Source organism: Psammomys obesus, unplaced genomic scaffold (assembly GCF_907164565.1).
Source record: "Psammomys obesus unplaced genomic scaffold, mPsaObe1.curated_primary_1811, whole genome shotgun sequence".
NCBI lineage: Eukaryota > Metazoa > Chordata > Mammalia > Rodentia > Muridae > Psammomys > Psammomys obesus.
This window is the reverse complement of record NW_026592636.1, coordinates 223747-239574: the sequence shown is the minus strand read 5'-3', so window position 1 is coordinate 239574 and position 15828 is coordinate 223747. Positions and strand designations below refer to the sequence as shown.

Sequence of the window (15828 nt, the reverse complement as noted above, 5' to 3'; positions counted from 1 at the left end):
GGGAAACGTGCTTTCCTGCATTCCTCTCCCCCCTTGATGTGCTAGCTGCAGCTCCCCTCGCCTCCCCCCTTTCGGGGTGTCTGTAACGTCTCCAGGCAGCCAGCCTTCCTCCCTAACCCTCCCAAGACTGGGCTGTTTCTTCTTTAAACAGTGCTTTGGGCTGCCCAGGCAGCTTTCTAATGTGGAGGGCTCTGGTGCAGGGGACAAAGGGAGTACTCTAGGAGTAAAATGTCTGTGATAAGAACAGCAACAGGCCAAGTTCTGGAGGTGCATCAGGCCATGGCACCATGTGCAATCAAGCCACAGTCACTAACAGCAGTAAGATACCCCCAGTTTTGCAGGGCTGTTCTGAGGTGTGCTCCCATGGTGCGGGGCTCCTGTCCTGCAGCTCCACCTCCCAACCCCCCTAGGTCCTCTATGCATGACAGGACATACACAGTTGAGGGGAGTCTGACAACTTTATTCCCAGACCCCAGAAGGTGAAGGCATTGCAGCAGGATGGGCCCTGAGCTCTGGAAAAAGCTGGGGCAAGAGGGTTGGAGGGTGCAGAACTGGAATAATGGCCCCCGGCAGGAGTCAGGGTGGACGGTCTCTGCTGCAGGGCATCTCTTGGCTCCTTTACTTCCAGCGCCCACCGACTTTGCCCTTGGCTGTGGCACCAGCCTTCTTGCTGCTGCAGATGGGAAGCAAGTTGTGCTTAAGGGTCAGAGGGTCCAGCCAGCTAGTAGAAAACTTCAGCTTCTGTCTACCCAAGCTGCTGCCCCCACTTCCGATGCACACACCTCGTTCCAGCCCGAGCAGTGGGAGCTGACTCACCTGCGGTAGGCCTGACAGGGCCTGGATGCTAGTGTGGTTAGGACAGGGTTAGCTGGTTACCCGGGCTCACCTTCTGTTCTCCTGCCTTAGCCAGGAGGACTACTGCAAACAGACCCATGCCACCGTAGCTTTGAAAACTATTGTTTTTGAAAATCCCATGCCTTTCCAGATGGCAGCTAAGGGTAGCTGTGCCCAGGACTTGGGACCCTATTATTTGAGACCCTCTGTACCCCAGCAAGCTGGAAGCGGGACAGGTGTTGTGCGATGGTCCAGGCAAACAGGAGGATAAAAGGACGTGAGCCCTGGAGGCTGCCCAGTGGGACCTTGGTCGGATAATGTTGTGGCCTCGTCTGAGCACCCTGACACAAGCATACCCCAGTATACACATGTACTCCTCAGACCGGCCTTTCATGAGCCTCCAACAGAGAGGCAAACCAATGGGCCCTTTCTGGGACTGTGGAAGGAGGGAGAAAATCCCCAGAAACAGGAAATCTAAGCAGCTCCATTTGATTCTGTCCTTGGAGTGTGAGTCCAGGCTCAGCATTAGACTCCCAGCTTTATAGCAAGCTCAGAACCCGGTGAGGATCTGTTGCAACAGATCCTGGAGTCCTATGGGACCTGATTCCTTGTGTGGAGGGGTTACCCTCCAGAGGAGTCAGTTCATTCATATTCTCTCTCTCTCTCCTTCCATCTTATATATCCCAAGCTGCCCTTGGAACTTACTCTACTTACTCTAATCTTGAGCTTCTGATCCTTATGCCTTCTGCCCCCCTCACAAAGTGCTGGGGTTATGGACGTGCTCCAACTAAGGTACTGAGATTCAATGAATGGTCTTGTACATGCTGGGCAAGCATTCCACCCACTGAGCTATACGTTCACACATCCCCTTTTGTTAGCTGAGATAGGGTTTCATGTAGCCCAGGTTGGCCTTGATCCCGCTTCCAATTCTGAAGAGGCATTGAGATTACCATACCCTGTTGCAGGCTCCGTGCTGGCCAGCACATCATAGAGGCAGGAAGGTATCCCTAACAACTCCCATCTGGCACCTCCTGCATGCAGGAGGGAAAGGAGCCAGGGGGTCCCAGGGCCCAGTTAGTCTTGTTATTGCTCTGGTAAGAGCCAGCCACCAAGAGCCCTTGTTCAGGGACTGGCTAAAATGTCTAGGCCCTGAGCAGGGTTGCCGGTGGCTAGTCCTGGGGACTCTGGGCCCAGCACAGAGCAAGAAGAGTCTGGGCTACTTACTGCTTCTGGGCTTGGTCAATGCGGCTCCTGAGGGTGGTGATCTGTAACAACACAGGTGACTTACTGTGACAGAGACTTGGGAAGGCCAGCCAGGCACTGGCCAGGGGACACATGTCTTCACCACAGGGTAGGCCAACCGTGGCAGACCCATTGTCTCCTCATTGCAGGGACACAGCATTCTGTGCCATTTTCCTTACTGTCTCCTGGCTCCTTTGCGAGAGGGTACTGTTTTGTCCTCAGGCTGCGTCTTGACTTGCTCTCTCTAGCTACCACACATAGCAGCTCTCAGCTAGCTACTTACCTTGTGGCTGTGGCTGGATGCAGGGAGGAACAAGGGACGGAGTGGAGGTAAGGCCTTCAGACCTCCCTAACCTCCACCTCTGACTCCAGACCCCAACCTTCCTGCTCCTTGGCCCATGGTGCCTGCTCCTGACTTGGTGGCCCAGAGGCCCTGGCACCAAGTGGAGCTCTGGGAAGGCAAGGGACTTCCTTCCTCATCTGCCAACAAGGGCAGCAGGCCGACCTCATAGCCACCAGCTGAGGTCAGGAGGGAGGAGCTGGGGCAGGAGGAAAAGTCCGTTTGCCACCAGTGTCCTCAACAACCCAGGTCGTTGCCATGCGAGAGGCTAGCTGAGCATTGCACACCCACAAGCCTGGCCTGTAGCAGGCTCTGCCTACTCACAACTTGGCCAGCATCTCCACTCTGGCCCGGACAGTCATGATCTAGAAAAATCGAGATGGTTATGAGGTTGGGTGGTCAGCTGGGGCTTCAAGGCCCTAATAAGTATCAGTCCATCTTCTGATGGACTGCCAGGCTCTGAAAATGCAGAAGACCAGGCACGAGCAGAGTGTATCTGGAGGTTTTGGATCCCTGGGCAGCTACAGTTGCTGAGGAGAGTAGCTTGGCCTCTTATTGGTGGAGCCTTCTCTGAGCTAGCTCCTGGGGGTAGCCTTGAGGCTGAGGGATACGGAGATTGAGGCTCTTCAAAACTGAACAATTAAGACCCATCTCATCTACCCAGAGGTTGCAAGAAGGAGCCAGGACTTGTATGTCTAAGGCTGTGGAGATGACCCTATGTGAGTTCCCATCTCTCCCCTCACTGGGCATTGGGCACTGATTTGCCAGTGCCAGGTGTTTGCATTTGGATGAAGCAGAGTGGGCACTAGGGCAGGTGCCTATATCCATAGTGGGTGGAATAAGCCTGGCTTTTATCTCATCCCACAAGGAAGGCCCTGCCCTGCCTCTGCAGCCCCTTACCTTACCCTCAGTACCCATGAAGGTTGCAACCCCATTCCAGATGTCCTGAGCCCCCCAGAGGAGACACAGTACTAAAAGTTTCCAGTTTCAGGTGAAGGTGTGAGTCATCTTGCCTGTATGCTTGTCCACCCTGAAGAAGCAGATGTCATGGGGACCTCAGCAGCTTGAGAACCCATAACAGTTCTAGCTACATCATTGGTCAATTCGGGTACAAGTCCCAGGTTGATAGCTCAGTGCCTGTCCTGAAGGACAGTCTCCAGCAGTGAACCTCAGCTGGGCTCAATGGAACCATGTCTCAAGGCAAAAGCAAGAACAGAGTATGACTGGGAGGTGGGGAGACAGCTGACCTCCCCTGGAGAGTGAGATCCTGAAAGCCCAAGAACCAGAGATACCTAGACTCACATCATATTTCTGGCGCTTCAGCTTCTCTCCAAACTCGAATTTGTCAGTCTCCAGTTGGTACAGGGTATCCCAGAGTTCCTTGGCCTTGTCCCTGGAAGATGGGAAAAAGGAGATTTGATGGGATGAAGCTAGAAAGGCAGGACTCAAGATCCTGCTTATTCCTCTAGCTACCACAGAGAGCTATAACTCAGTTCTTTTGAGGAAAGGCCCAGTGCCATTTGGGAGGGCCACTTTACCTCAACTTGTCATCACTAAGATGGTCAATGTTCAGCGGCTTGCGTCTTTCTGCAAGAATCTTCTTCTTCATTTCGCGGGCTGTCTGCTTCTTGCCTCTCTTCTGGTCAGCCTGGGGAGTGGGGAGGGGATGAGGGGCCCAGTCTCAGAAGGTACATGGGACAAACACCAGCTCCACTTGAAGGCCACTTCAGGGCTCTGAGCACATTCATTACCTTGGCCAGGTAGCTGCTGTAGTTGGCGCCCATGGAGGATAGAGCCTTTTTCTTCTTCAAGTCATCCTCGGCTCTCCTCTTGGCATCTTCCTCCTCTCTTCTGGCCTTCTCCTCCTGTGGAGACCCCCACCCCCCAAGATCCTCAGGGCCTGTCCTTTGCAGGAGCCTTCCTTTGAGCAGGCTTCAAAGACTAGCTCTGGACTTAGAGCCTCCTGGAAGGAAGCTGCTCTCTTTTAGGGTTTCTGTAGAGCAAGAAACACTAATTCAGATGTGGCTCCGATTGTTGGGTCCTGCAGAGGGCCCCAGTAAATGGAAGGCCTAAGACTCTGTGCTTCCCTGGCTACACAAGGAAGTTGCAGCAGGATGACGTAGTCCTTACCGCCAGTCTGTTCTGGCGTTCTCTCTCCTTCTCAGCGCGGATCCTCTGCTGCTCAGCCCTCTCTGCACGACGCTTCTCCTGCAGCCAAGAGGGCAGAATGGTCAGCCCTACCCTGTCATGCCCAGGCCCTACAGAGCACTCAGCAGCCTCCCTGGGCAGCAGTACTCACAATTCTTTCCTTGAGTGCAATCAGCTCCTCTTCTTCTTTCTTTCTAGCTTCAAAGTGGCTGTCAATGAGGGCTTGGAGCTCCATGAGGTCCTTGTTCTGACGCTTTTTCTGGATATCCTGTGGGAAAGAGTAAAGTTCCTACCTCTGTTTACCAGCCTGGGGACCACCTGTAGGGGCACCTTCTGCCTGGCCCCTACAGCTGTTGCCTTCCTGAGGCCCAGAGTGGCCTGTTCTGGAAACCATAGACAGGGTCAAGATAGTGCCTTTTCTTTGGAAGAATCTAGGCCCTGGCTAATCATGAATACAGCACCATTCTTAAGGCAGCCCTGGCTCTGACTTGTCTCTGTCATCCTCCGAGATGGCCTCTTGAACTGGGCAGAGAAGAAACCATGAGATTAGGTTGCTTCATACATGGATGAATGTTTGTACAGATAAATGGATAGATGAATCAGTAGATAAATAATAGACAGTTGAGAGATGGGACAGGTGGATGAATGTATGGATGGGTAGGTACAAGAATGGATGGAGGAGAAGTGAAGGGATGTATATCTCCATGGGTCTGGCTGCTTGAGAAGACATGACCTGAAGCTTAGCCTAAAGTTCAAAGACTAGAGTTTGGGACAAGAGTGATCTGGGCCCCATAAACTTACATCGAAGTCTACTTTCTCCCCTTCTGGGATCTTCGGAGCAGTGAGTCTAGGGAAGAGACACAGAAGTTGTTTCATAAGCAGGGACATCTGGGACCATCCCACAGTGGAGGCCAGCCGACCTTGAATCTAGGCTGGCCCTCCTCTTTCTTGCACCCTGGTACCCAACAGAGCATGCCCTGACTAAAGCAGATTTGCCTAGCTCTTTGTTCTTGGATTTCTAACCCACGTCCCAGGGGTCATTTGCTCCTTCTTAGAAGGTGTCACCCTATTTGTATCCACCTCTGTTTTGCTCACAGCTTCATGCCACCTTTCTTAGACACATAAAACAAGTGCAGCCAAGTCCTAGCAGAAGGCAGGACTTCCACAGGCCCTCCAGGGTCACTGCCAGGCATCAGTCTCTGGGGTAAGACCTGTCCTGTGGCTCTGGACACCCCTTTAATCTTTTTTTCTGGGTGCCCAAATGAAGGAGAGCCTGTAAGGGGAAAAGGAGCCCCCAGCCCGCTGGCCGTGCGACCCCCTCCTCCTGCCAACACATTCCAGATGGAGCAGGGAGCCCAGACAACTGCGGCTTTTAGAAGCAGGCCACAGAAGAAAGGGGAGCTGAACAGCGATCAAAACCTGGAGATCCGGGAAGGGATTTTTCTAAGCTCTGAAGCCCCAAAGTTCCCTCCAAGGGAAAGCTGTACAGATGATGTTGTGCAAATGAAAAACTTATGTATGTGGGGGGGAAAAAAGAGCAAAATTGAAACGCAGAAGGGGAAAAAACCAGACTGAAAAAAAAAATCTTTTCAGCAAATACAGAGAAGATTTATATCCCCGAGTAAACGGACGATTAAGCAAACATGGAGATGTGTCGGCCATGAGATAAACGAGCAAGGGGCACAAGCCACTGACTCGCAAAGAAAGACGACCAGTTAGTGAACATCGACGGTTAGCGGTGGTGCCATCGGAGGAATGCTAAAGCAAACAGCCATGAGATGCGGTTGGCCGTTCATCAATGGGTGAGGGGCAGACGCCCTTTCCCGCCTCTCTGCACAGAGGATGTGGGACACAGACTGCTCACAGGCCACGTAGGAGACCGCCTTGGCTGGGCCCTGGTGGAAAGCAGCTTGGCAGTGAATGCCAAAGTCTTCAGAGCATTGGTCCTCTTTGACCCAGTAATTCCAGTTCTGGGAATGTGGCCTAGGCAAATAGCCCTCAAGACAGAAAATGCTTTCTGCCCAGCGTTATTTATGATTGTAAAATATTGGGGGAAGCCTGTGATAGGGGAATGGTTAGGAAAATTATGGTTTGTCCAATTGATGGAATATTATGTGGCCATTCAAAATATTTAAGAAGACTATGTAAAAACATGGAAAAATACTTATGAATAGTGCTAAATTTTTTTAAAAGCAGAATTCAAGGCTGTATAGACAGTCCCGTGCTTGAAAAAACATAGTCAAGATCTTTATTTTCCAAGAACTTGATGTAGAAAAAGAGCAGGAAGAAATAAAGACCTTTTTTCCCCCCTCTCTGGGCCTTTCCACAGTCTGGCTGGTGGGTGAGTGGGAGAATTATGGATGGATTTTTTTCCCCTTCATTTGACTTTTATGTATTTTCCAAATTTTCTTAATGAGGTGTTTTATTTTCATATTGAGAACATAAATAATTTTTCTAAGATGAGAAACTATCTAACAATCCTGCATTACTTTATGTGAACTTGATTTAAAACAGCATTCAAGCGAGGAGTATGGGCCAGCCACACTCTTCACCGAGCTCCATTCTTCTCTCGAGGATGGGGAGGGAAACGAGGGGCCAGTGCCAAAAGTTCAACCTTGTTCAAGAGCAGGGAACAGGCAGACAGGCTCAAAGGAACAAGAAGGGCCTGTGTATGGAGGGCTGTGGACTTCTAAGCTCAAGATTCTGGATTCAACCAGCCCCTGGTGCACTCACAAGTAGCTACGTGAGGCCGAGGTAAATCCCTACAGAGCAGCTCACAGTGGGCTCAGCCCCTGAGCTCAGCCCCTGAGCAGTAGGCTATTTTTGACCAGATCCATCCAGAGTAGATTCTCATCTTAAGTAGGAGATCCTAGCCTCTCAAGCCCATATCTATCTATCTATCTATCTATCTATCTATCTATCTATCTATCTATCTATCTATCTATCTAGAGACCTGGGCAGTTCCCAACATACCAAGGCATGGAATATGTGTGTTTTAGTCTGTGGCTTCCTCCTTAACTGTGTGGGCTGATGGGGAAGAATGGAAACTTCTGTCCCTATCAAATGTTCCTCCATTTGGGCTTTTCTTCTAAAGCAAGCCTGCCCCCTCCCGTTCTGGCATTCCCCCATAGCTCTGCCTGGATCCCATACTTACTTGGGTCTTGGTTTCTCCTCTAGTCATACAGCCAGCATGGAAAGAGGGGGAAAGAGAGACCAGGTAAGATAGGATGGTCCTTCCTGCCACAGGAACCACCAGACTGGAGGGTTCTACTCAGCCCACCCAGACCCACCCCTCTATCCAGCAGCACCATACCTATGAAATTTCTTAGGGCCTCTAAGAAGGACTTAGGGTGTGGGGATGAAGGGAAGAAGGGAGAAACCACAACAAGACGTATGTGTCCGCAGAGGGATGGAAGGGAGGGAGAGGTAGAAAGACAAGACGCCTGTCTGGAAAGTCTGGGATGCTGGCTTGTCTGCACTAACCAACCGCTGCCTCTGAGTGGGCAGAAGCCTGGCCCTGGCTCCCTAACTCCATGGTGGATGCACATAGAGCCTTAGCATCTTGCCACTGAGGTCCTGTGCCACGGAGAAAAGGAAGGCAGACAGACAGACAGACACACATGGACAGGTAGAGTGAAAGGGCTGAAAAGTCAACAACGTAGACACTGGACCGTCGGTTCCTCTTGCCCCACACGGGCAGAGCCAGAGTCCTGTGCAGGTGGAGCAGGGAAACTGCAACAGCGGCCGGCAGGCCTTACCTTCCTCGTCCTCCTCCTGCTCCTCCTCGGCGACAGCATCTTCACGGTGTGGGCGCAAGCGCACATGCAAGAAAAGAGCCACGCAGCTGCAGAAGTGCAGAGGCCACACAGCAGCAGTGGCCACATGGACAGCAGAGGCAGGCGCGCACAGGGCCCAGTGCCTGAACGTGGCAGGTCAGCTCCTACACCCTCCTACAGGCTTGGCCCCCTTCGTGAACCCTTGTTTTCAAGACTGTGAATTTTCAGTGTAGTTAAGGATGACTTTGAATGCCTTATCCTCCTGCCTCCACCTCCCAAATGCTGTGATGATAGGTACGTTCTGCCACACTTGGTGTATGCAGTACTGGGAGTTGAACCTAGGGCTTTTTGCATGCCGGCAAAGGAGGCTTGTCTGTGATTAGAGATCATGGGGACCTGCCTTGCCTAATATCGACATGGGCACTGGAGCTAGGTTTGCCACTGGGAAGATCCTGAGGCTGTACCCTACCTTCCAGCTGTCATGGAACCTTCTATTACTTTCTACTACATAGTCTTGTACCTGGGCATACACCATGGTTTTTACAGTCACTTTCTTTCAAACTCTTTGCTTAAAAGTCTTTGCTTGTAAGGCCTGCCTGAGATCCAAACATAGTTTTGGCTCATCCATATCTATGAGCTTTGACAGGTTCAGCCCTCAGGAAAGGGCCTCCTGATCCTGGGAACCTGCCCTCTGACCCCTAAGAGGCTTTTTCCCAAGAGTCTTAGGGGGGGGGCTCTCTACTTCCTTTTCTTTAGAGCCTTGCCTAAGCTGGTTGCCCTGAGGAAGGGCTGCTTCCTGGGAGTGTGAACCACTCTGAAAGACATCAGGGATTGGTATTGACCTCAGCCAGGGAATGCAGCTGCTCAGCATCACTCTCGCACTGTTGTCATTTATCCTTGCTCTGGCTTCTGGCAGAATCAAGGCCACTGACATGTGTATGCTCTGCTCGTGTGGAACACAGGAAGACCTGACAGGGAAGCATCTGTGATTCCCAGAACCTTTGCACTTGGTCTGTAGCCAACAGGCTCCATCCAAGGCTTGGGTGGGGGGTGTTGCCTGCAGTGCCCTTCTGGAACACCTATTTCTCACCCCTCCAAAAGACAGATGGTTACTTAACAACCAAAGCGTGTGGCAGCAGTGCCTGAATAGACAGCTTAGATCCACAGGAAGAGCTCGATGCCCCTCTTGCCTAACATCTTAGGAGTGGCCATCCAGGGAGCAGTGGGATGCTGCAGAGCCTACTCTTGCCTGAGGTCCAAGGGAGTGGCCTGGGGAAGGAAGTGAAGGGGCTGATGGGCTCACCCTCCCCTTATGAGATTCTGGAGACAGGGAGGGATGGGGTGATTCTAAGGGTTGCATGAGAGGTAGCTGCATAGTGGCAAGGTAAGGCTTCACCAGTGCTCTTTCTCCCCACCCTCCTGTCTGTCCATTTGTCTGTCAGTCAGTCTCAGTTCTGGTCCCAGGGAGGCCTGGTGTCCTAAGATGTGTGGCCTGAGAACATCCCTGGGTCCCTCTCCTATCTTGTTCTTATCCAGGTACTTCTTCTCAGGCCCAGCCACCAGGAGCCTGCATGTGAATGGAGGGGCCAAATGGGTTCCCTGAGTCCAGCCCCTCCTCCCTTCCCCAGTGTAACCAGCCCTGCTGTTAGGCTGACAGTCCCCCTTCTAACCTTCCCCCCAGCCCCTGTCAATTCTGCTTGATGGGTGTGTCTGGCTCAGGCCCAGGAGCTGGGTGGGATGCTGGGATCTGACTGATTGCCTGTTCACATGCGTGGCCCCCGGCTGTTCCAGGTTTCTGACATCTCCACCTTGGGCCTCAGCCTGACTTTTTGCTTCACCCCACTTGCCCCTCCACCCTCCCTTCAGCGTCATCCTCCTTACTTTCCTCCCTCTGGCTCGATAGCTGGGGTAGGTTGGACGCTACCTAGCCGTACTCTCTGCTTTGCTACCTATCCTGACAAGGCCCCAGAGGGTCCCAGGGAATCTCTAGCACCCATCTTCCTAAGACTTGCTCTGCAGACCCAGGACAGCTCATTTGTTCTATTCAGACTTCCTGACGGAGGCCCAAGAAGAGCCTTGTTCCTTGCCCTTAAACACTGTGACTGAGGACTGTCACTGTCAGCCACCTAGGCCAGCAGATCAGGCTAGCTTCCTTATTCTTTACTGCTCTCAGCCTAGAGGCCAGCAGGACTTAGTTGGTCATGGGTACATTGGAAAGGTGGTGAGAGGGAGGCAGTCAGATATGGGTGAGGAAGGAAGGAAAGGCTCCTCATGACTGTGAGGTGCACATGGACCTACCTTCTTGAACTTCCTCTGTGGAGCAGCACCAGGGGAGGAGAGAGGGAGGGAGGAGAGAGAATGAGTGAGTGGAAGGCAATGTGAGAGAGGGGAGGGGAAAGAGGTGTACAGGGGAGACAGGAGAACACGGCACCCTCTTGTTCCTTCTTGGCTGGCTCCTGCACACACACCCACATGGCTACATATGTCACATGGCATTAAAGTCATGTCACATACCTGGTTCGGGGGCTAAGGAGGGCCACGGAACAAGAGGCAAAACCGCGGGTCAGAGGTCAGAGGTCAGAGGTCAGAGAAGGGATCCAGGTTAAAAGGAAACAGCCGGTCACCGGGGGAGTGGGATACGTGCGGGAGGTGAGCAAGAGACTGTTAGAGTTAGCTGGGGTCCTACCACCCTCCCACAACCCAGATTCTGGGGCCCGCTCAGAACTTGGGAATACGAGGGGCTGAGGGGAACCAAACTTACTCCCAACCTGTCCTGCCTCATGAGTAGGGAAACTGAGGTGAGGGCTGAGAATCTGGCTCTTGCTTTTGTTGCAGTGTCTCTCTAGGTTCCTTCCCTCACCCACCCATCTCTATCTGCCCTCAGCTGGGCCCTAGCCTACAGTTGCAGCCTACTTGTAGGCTCTGGTACCCAAGGGGTGCAGAACCAAGGCCTGCTTCAAACACCTCTTTTCTTGCCATTCCAGAGCTACGAGCAAAAGCCTTTTCTTGGGCCTCTGCATGGTATAGCCCCTAAAGAGGGTCGTGGTGGGCCCTCTGATTGGGTTGATGGAGGACACAATTGGCTAGGGAAATTGATTTAGGGAGAAGGCCTTGGCATAGGAGGCCTTGGCATGTCCTCACATCAGGCCTTGAAGCGGGGCCTCTGACTAGTCCTGCATCTCTCCCAAATGACCTGAGCTCTTTGGACATTTTGGCATGGTCAGTCTGGACTAGCCAAGGTCTCAGTCAACACTATGGACTTTCTCTCACTTCTCTGGTAAAGGACTCAACCCACACCTGGCTCTACAGTCTGCCCCAGCACTTCTGTACTAGGCTGCCCTCTCTAGCAATGAAAACACCTGGCAGAGTTTGGGCAGCTATGCTGTTTGTGGGGATTCTTGGAGTCCTCATTCTCTTTGGTCAAGCATTGGCCATGGTTAGTGGGTTATGTGGGACCACATGGGGGGCCCCTTGGTTGGCTGGTGCCTCCTTGCTTCCATGCCCTCTTCCCCACACCACATGGCTCCAGCCAGACCCTAGGCTCCACATGGGGACCAGAAGTCCTGTATCCGCATACCTTCCTCCTGGACTTCTGTGGCCGAGGAATGCCAGGGAGTGCAGGGTGGCAGGGAGGAGAGAGGATAGGATTAAAAAGGAGCACACAGCAGGCCCTTAGAGACAGGGGCTGAGGTCACAGCCCTATAAGAGGGAGGGTTACACCAAGTTCACCATTAGGACACAGGGCAAGGGCAAGTAGGGGTCAAGTCCTAAGCCAACTCACCTTCCTCCTGGGCCTCCTCTGAGGGTGAGCAAAGGTGAGAGAGAGATGGCATGTAGGGGAGAGAATGAATAAGGACAGACATTAGAAACAGGGGCTTTCCTGGGCTCTCTTAGGCCAAGCATGATGAGCAGGTCAGATTCCCATTCTTGGCCTGCAGCAGCTAGCCACAGTGAGCAGGGGTCCTCAGGCATCAGCCACTGCCATCCCTGTTGAGGTGCTGAGTTTGTACCTTCCTCAGGGATGGCCCGCTGCACCTTACATCCCATGTCTGGGTGTTTGTGATTCTGCTTTACAGGGTATGCAAATGAGGGTCGGATCAAGCTCATGCTTTTTTTGGGGGGGGATCCCCACAAGCTCAGACTTTTTCTGACCTAGGAGGTCCCATCTAGCTGCCAGGAATGAAGGTTGGGGTCAAGGGGCTTTGAGGAATCAAGAGCCTTCTGGCCAACCCTAGGGAAGGGCAGCCCCAGGGCCACATCTCACTCGGAAACCAGTCTTTCCATCTTCTGGTGGCAAGATGTTTCCTCGGGTTGTTAAGGTAGCAGGTATTTTCAAAATATTTTGAAAACACGGCACCCAGCAGCCCTTGCAGGATGGCCTGTCTGGTGAGATGCGTGAAGCCTCCCTAAGCTGAGCAGGTGCCAGCAGCAGACAGCTTGTCAGGCCTGGGAACTGCTGTGCCGGGCTGCTCCCAGGTGCACCGGTACTCAGCACTTTGCCCGCCCACACCTGCCCAGGCACGACAGAGCCAGGGAGGGGTCTCCAGCAGCCCAAGGGTACAGTGAAGAAGAGATGCTAAGAGAGACACACAGAGAAAGGGATAAGAACAGAGACAGAGAAATGGAGAGAGGTCAAGAGAGACAGAGACAAAGAGAGACTGTGATAAAGGGTCACACAGAGAGAAAGGCAGAGATACAGAGAGAAAAAGAGAGACAGAGAAAGAGCTGGAGAGACAGATAGGGAGACTGAAAAAGAAGCTACAGTGATTCTAAGAGTTACAGTGAATGGGGTCAAGACCCTTGTTATTAATAAATGAGAGTTTTAATGGCCAGAACACACCCCACTTCATACACCATGGATACAATGACCACAGGGCATGTGTGAGTGGTTAATAATTGTCTATTAATCAGTTGAAGAGATAGAGGATCAATTATTTAATTAATGATCAAGACATTGACCATTAATTAAATAATGGTATTATTAATCACTAACAGAGTTAATGACAAGTGATGATGGTTAATGATGCATTAATGATGAAGGAAGTAGACAGTTAATTGTCAGCTCAGGGAGGGTCCCCACAGGCCTTCTCATGGATGGGTATTGAGAGGCCTGTGGCTTCCTGAGTTACCTTCCTCTTCGTATTGTTCTGCATTAGAATAGAACAAAAGAAAAGAGCCACATTAGCAGAAATGGAACTGGGGAGGGTGAGACTTTTGAAGGATCAGCCTGTTTTGTCCCTGGTTAGCCTGATACTTTCTGCTGGTTAGGGATCAGGTCTGGGATCCTCAGCCCAAAGAGGCTGTGTGGCAGCTTGGAGAGTCAGCAAAGTGTTTGCCACGTAAACATGAGGACCTGAATCAGATCCCAGGATTCAAATAAAAAAACCAAGTGTGATTATACACACTCTCATAGTCCCAGCGCTGAGGAGGCAGAGGCAGGAGAATCCCTGGGACTTGCTGGCCAGCCAGTCTATGCTAATCACCAAGCTCCAGGTTCAGTGAGAGACCGCTTGTCTCAAAAAAACAAGGTGGACAGCTTCTGAAAAATGACATTGGAAGTTGACCTCTGGCCCACACATTATGAACACATCTGTAGCACACCTACACACACACACACACACACACACACACACACACACACACACAAACACACACACAGGCTTTGTGGCTTTAGAAAGGAAAATATCTCAGCCACAAGGGAGACACTGGATGTCTCTAGCTGTCATGTCCTGCTTTGGCTATGTGTATGCCTGAAGGTGACAAGGACAGGGAGGCTGCCCAGACTCTTTGAGTCCTCAGTGCATCATAGACATGCAGGTAGGTGTTGGGATTTGGAGCAGGTCAAGGTTTGAACATCACAGGAAAAAAAAAAAAAAAAAGTAAACCAGAGATTGAAGATACTTTGGAAGAAGAATGTTTTTGAAGCTCAGTGACTGATCTAGCTGGTCTAGGACTCAAGGGTAAGGGGTTCCCAAGGAACACATGCTGTTCACAGTCAAAGCTCTCCTCCCCACAGCAAGGTGACTCTTCTTTCTAGAGATGGAAGTGAAGAGAGAGAAAACAGAGCAGATACTTACCCTCAACTTGTTCACTGTCATGGTGGTGGGAGTGGTGAGAGAGAGAGAGAGAGAGAGAGAGAGAGAGAGATTGAGAGAGAGAGGTGAGCTTGTGCTTCTGACCTGGGCCAGACATCTGTAGATGTAGGTCCAGGAGTCCCGCCCACTAGCAAGGGAGGTGACCATACAGCAGGGTACTCACGTTTCCTCGTCAGACATAGTGGCAGTGGGTTGTGTCTGGAAAGGAAATGACAACAGAGGGACAGTTGGGAATTGTCTTGGTTTAGAAACCTCACAAGGAAGCAAGCTCTCAGAGATTGGGGCCTAGAGGGGATGTGTATAATCGAGGACCACCTCTTGGTTGCCCTGATTGGCCCTTTTCTCCATGACTCTGATCCCCTTTCCTTTTTCCCTGGCTCCAGCCTGGAGCTAGACTCCACAGACTCCATAGCTGACTGGCTGCTGGAAGGTTGTCATATACATCCAACCATGGACAGGTGTCCCCTCTACAGTATTTTTGTGGAATGCCATCTAAAATGCAGAGACTTGCTCAGGTTGAAGGGGAGGCTCCAGGCCCTCTGGATCTGGGGACACCCTGCTTGTCTGAGTTGATGACCTCTGGCTGGGGAACCACCCCAGGATGACTGAGCCCAGCTCCAAGGGTACAGACATTCTCAGTCTGCCGGGCTCCTCTTCCCTGAGTGAGCTCAAACTTCCTGCTGTGCCTCATGTTTTCCTTGAGACTCCAAGCTCCTCTTGGGGTATCCCAGGTCTCCTTTTGTGTTCTCTGAAATCCTTTGAGGTACCCCTTCAAATTACAGAGCCCATCGCCATGGAGACTGAACACGCAAGGGTGAGTCTGAGAAACTTGTCTGCTGGAAGCTCGAGTTTGACACTCATATGCTGAATGGATTGAGCTAACAGCACCTCAGAGCTCACAGCACATACACTGGGGGTACACACATGCTCAGGTATGGTGGCAGCAGGGACAGAGAACTTAGTTCCTGAGAACTGATCACTGTACATGCCTGCAGGACCTGGGGCCTGGGAACCTGCATAGAACTGGATCAGAATGTTGACTCGGGGTTTGACAAACAAAGGCCCTAACAACACACCACAGCTAGACTTGAAGACAATAGCTCCAGTGTCCCCAGGGAGCACATATAAGAAAACGGTTGTTCAGGGGCTAAAAATGCACTAGCAGCTTGATGCTAAGGTGGGAGCTGTTTCTATGCCCTGTTGATAACATTAGCTTTCCCAGAACAACTGAAACTTCCTGCAAAATTAACCCACAGATACCTGGGAGGCTCTTGCCAAGCACCAGGTTCAGCCCTGCTTTATCCCTGAGCCTCTGTGTGAGACTCCATCTACCATAAATAAGCTACCCAGCCAGAGCTCCCCAATCTTCTTGCTCCACTCTGATCCCTATCAG

General features: G+C 51.7%; 1 protein-coding gene across 50 annotated transcripts; it reads right to left on the bottom strand.

Moving 5' to 3' along the window:
- Nucleotides 1-439: 439 nt before the first annotated feature.
- Tnnt3 (troponin T3, fast skeletal type) lies at nucleotides 440-14621 on the bottom strand. Of its 50 annotated transcripts, none has more exons than XM_055614610.1 (17): nucleotides 14599-14615; nucleotides 14418-14431; nucleotides 13470-13487; nucleotides 12122-12139; nucleotides 11918-11932; nucleotides 10855-10866; nucleotides 10639-10653; nucleotides 8323-8361; nucleotides 7719-7737; nucleotides 5366-5411; nucleotides 4716-4832; nucleotides 4547-4624; nucleotides 4168-4281; nucleotides 3955-4064; nucleotides 3719-3809; nucleotides 2741-2781; nucleotides 440-673 (listed from the first exon to the last, which is right to left on the bottom strand). In XM_055614610.1, the coding sequence occupies exons 1-17, from the start codon at nucleotides 14613-14615 to the stop codon at nucleotides 619-621; spliced, it is 819 nt and encodes a 272-aa protein (XP_055470585.1). In that variant the 3' UTR covers nucleotides 440-618. The 50 variants fall into 50 exon arrangements, with proteins under 50 accessions (XP_055470585.1, XP_055470561.1, XP_055470605.1 ...); XM_055614586.1 differs by lacking the exon at nucleotides 2741-2781 and adding an exon at nucleotides 2059-2099; XM_055614630.1 differs by lacking the exon at nucleotides 8323-8361.
- Between the last annotated feature and the right edge of the window lie 1207 nt (nucleotides 14622-15828).

Excerpts from the sequence above, each read along its gene's own strand:
- Tnnt3 (XM_055614610.1), bottom strand. Across the intron at positions 2,782-3,718 it reads TGAAGCGCCAGAAATATGAT|ATCATGACTGTCCGGGCCAG; the intron begins GTGAGTCTAGGT and ends CGATTTTTCTAG. Across the intron at positions 674-2,740 it reads GTGGAGATGCTGGCCAAGTT|CAGCAAGAAGGCTGGTGCCA; the intron begins GTGAGTAGGCAG and ends TCCCATCTGCAG.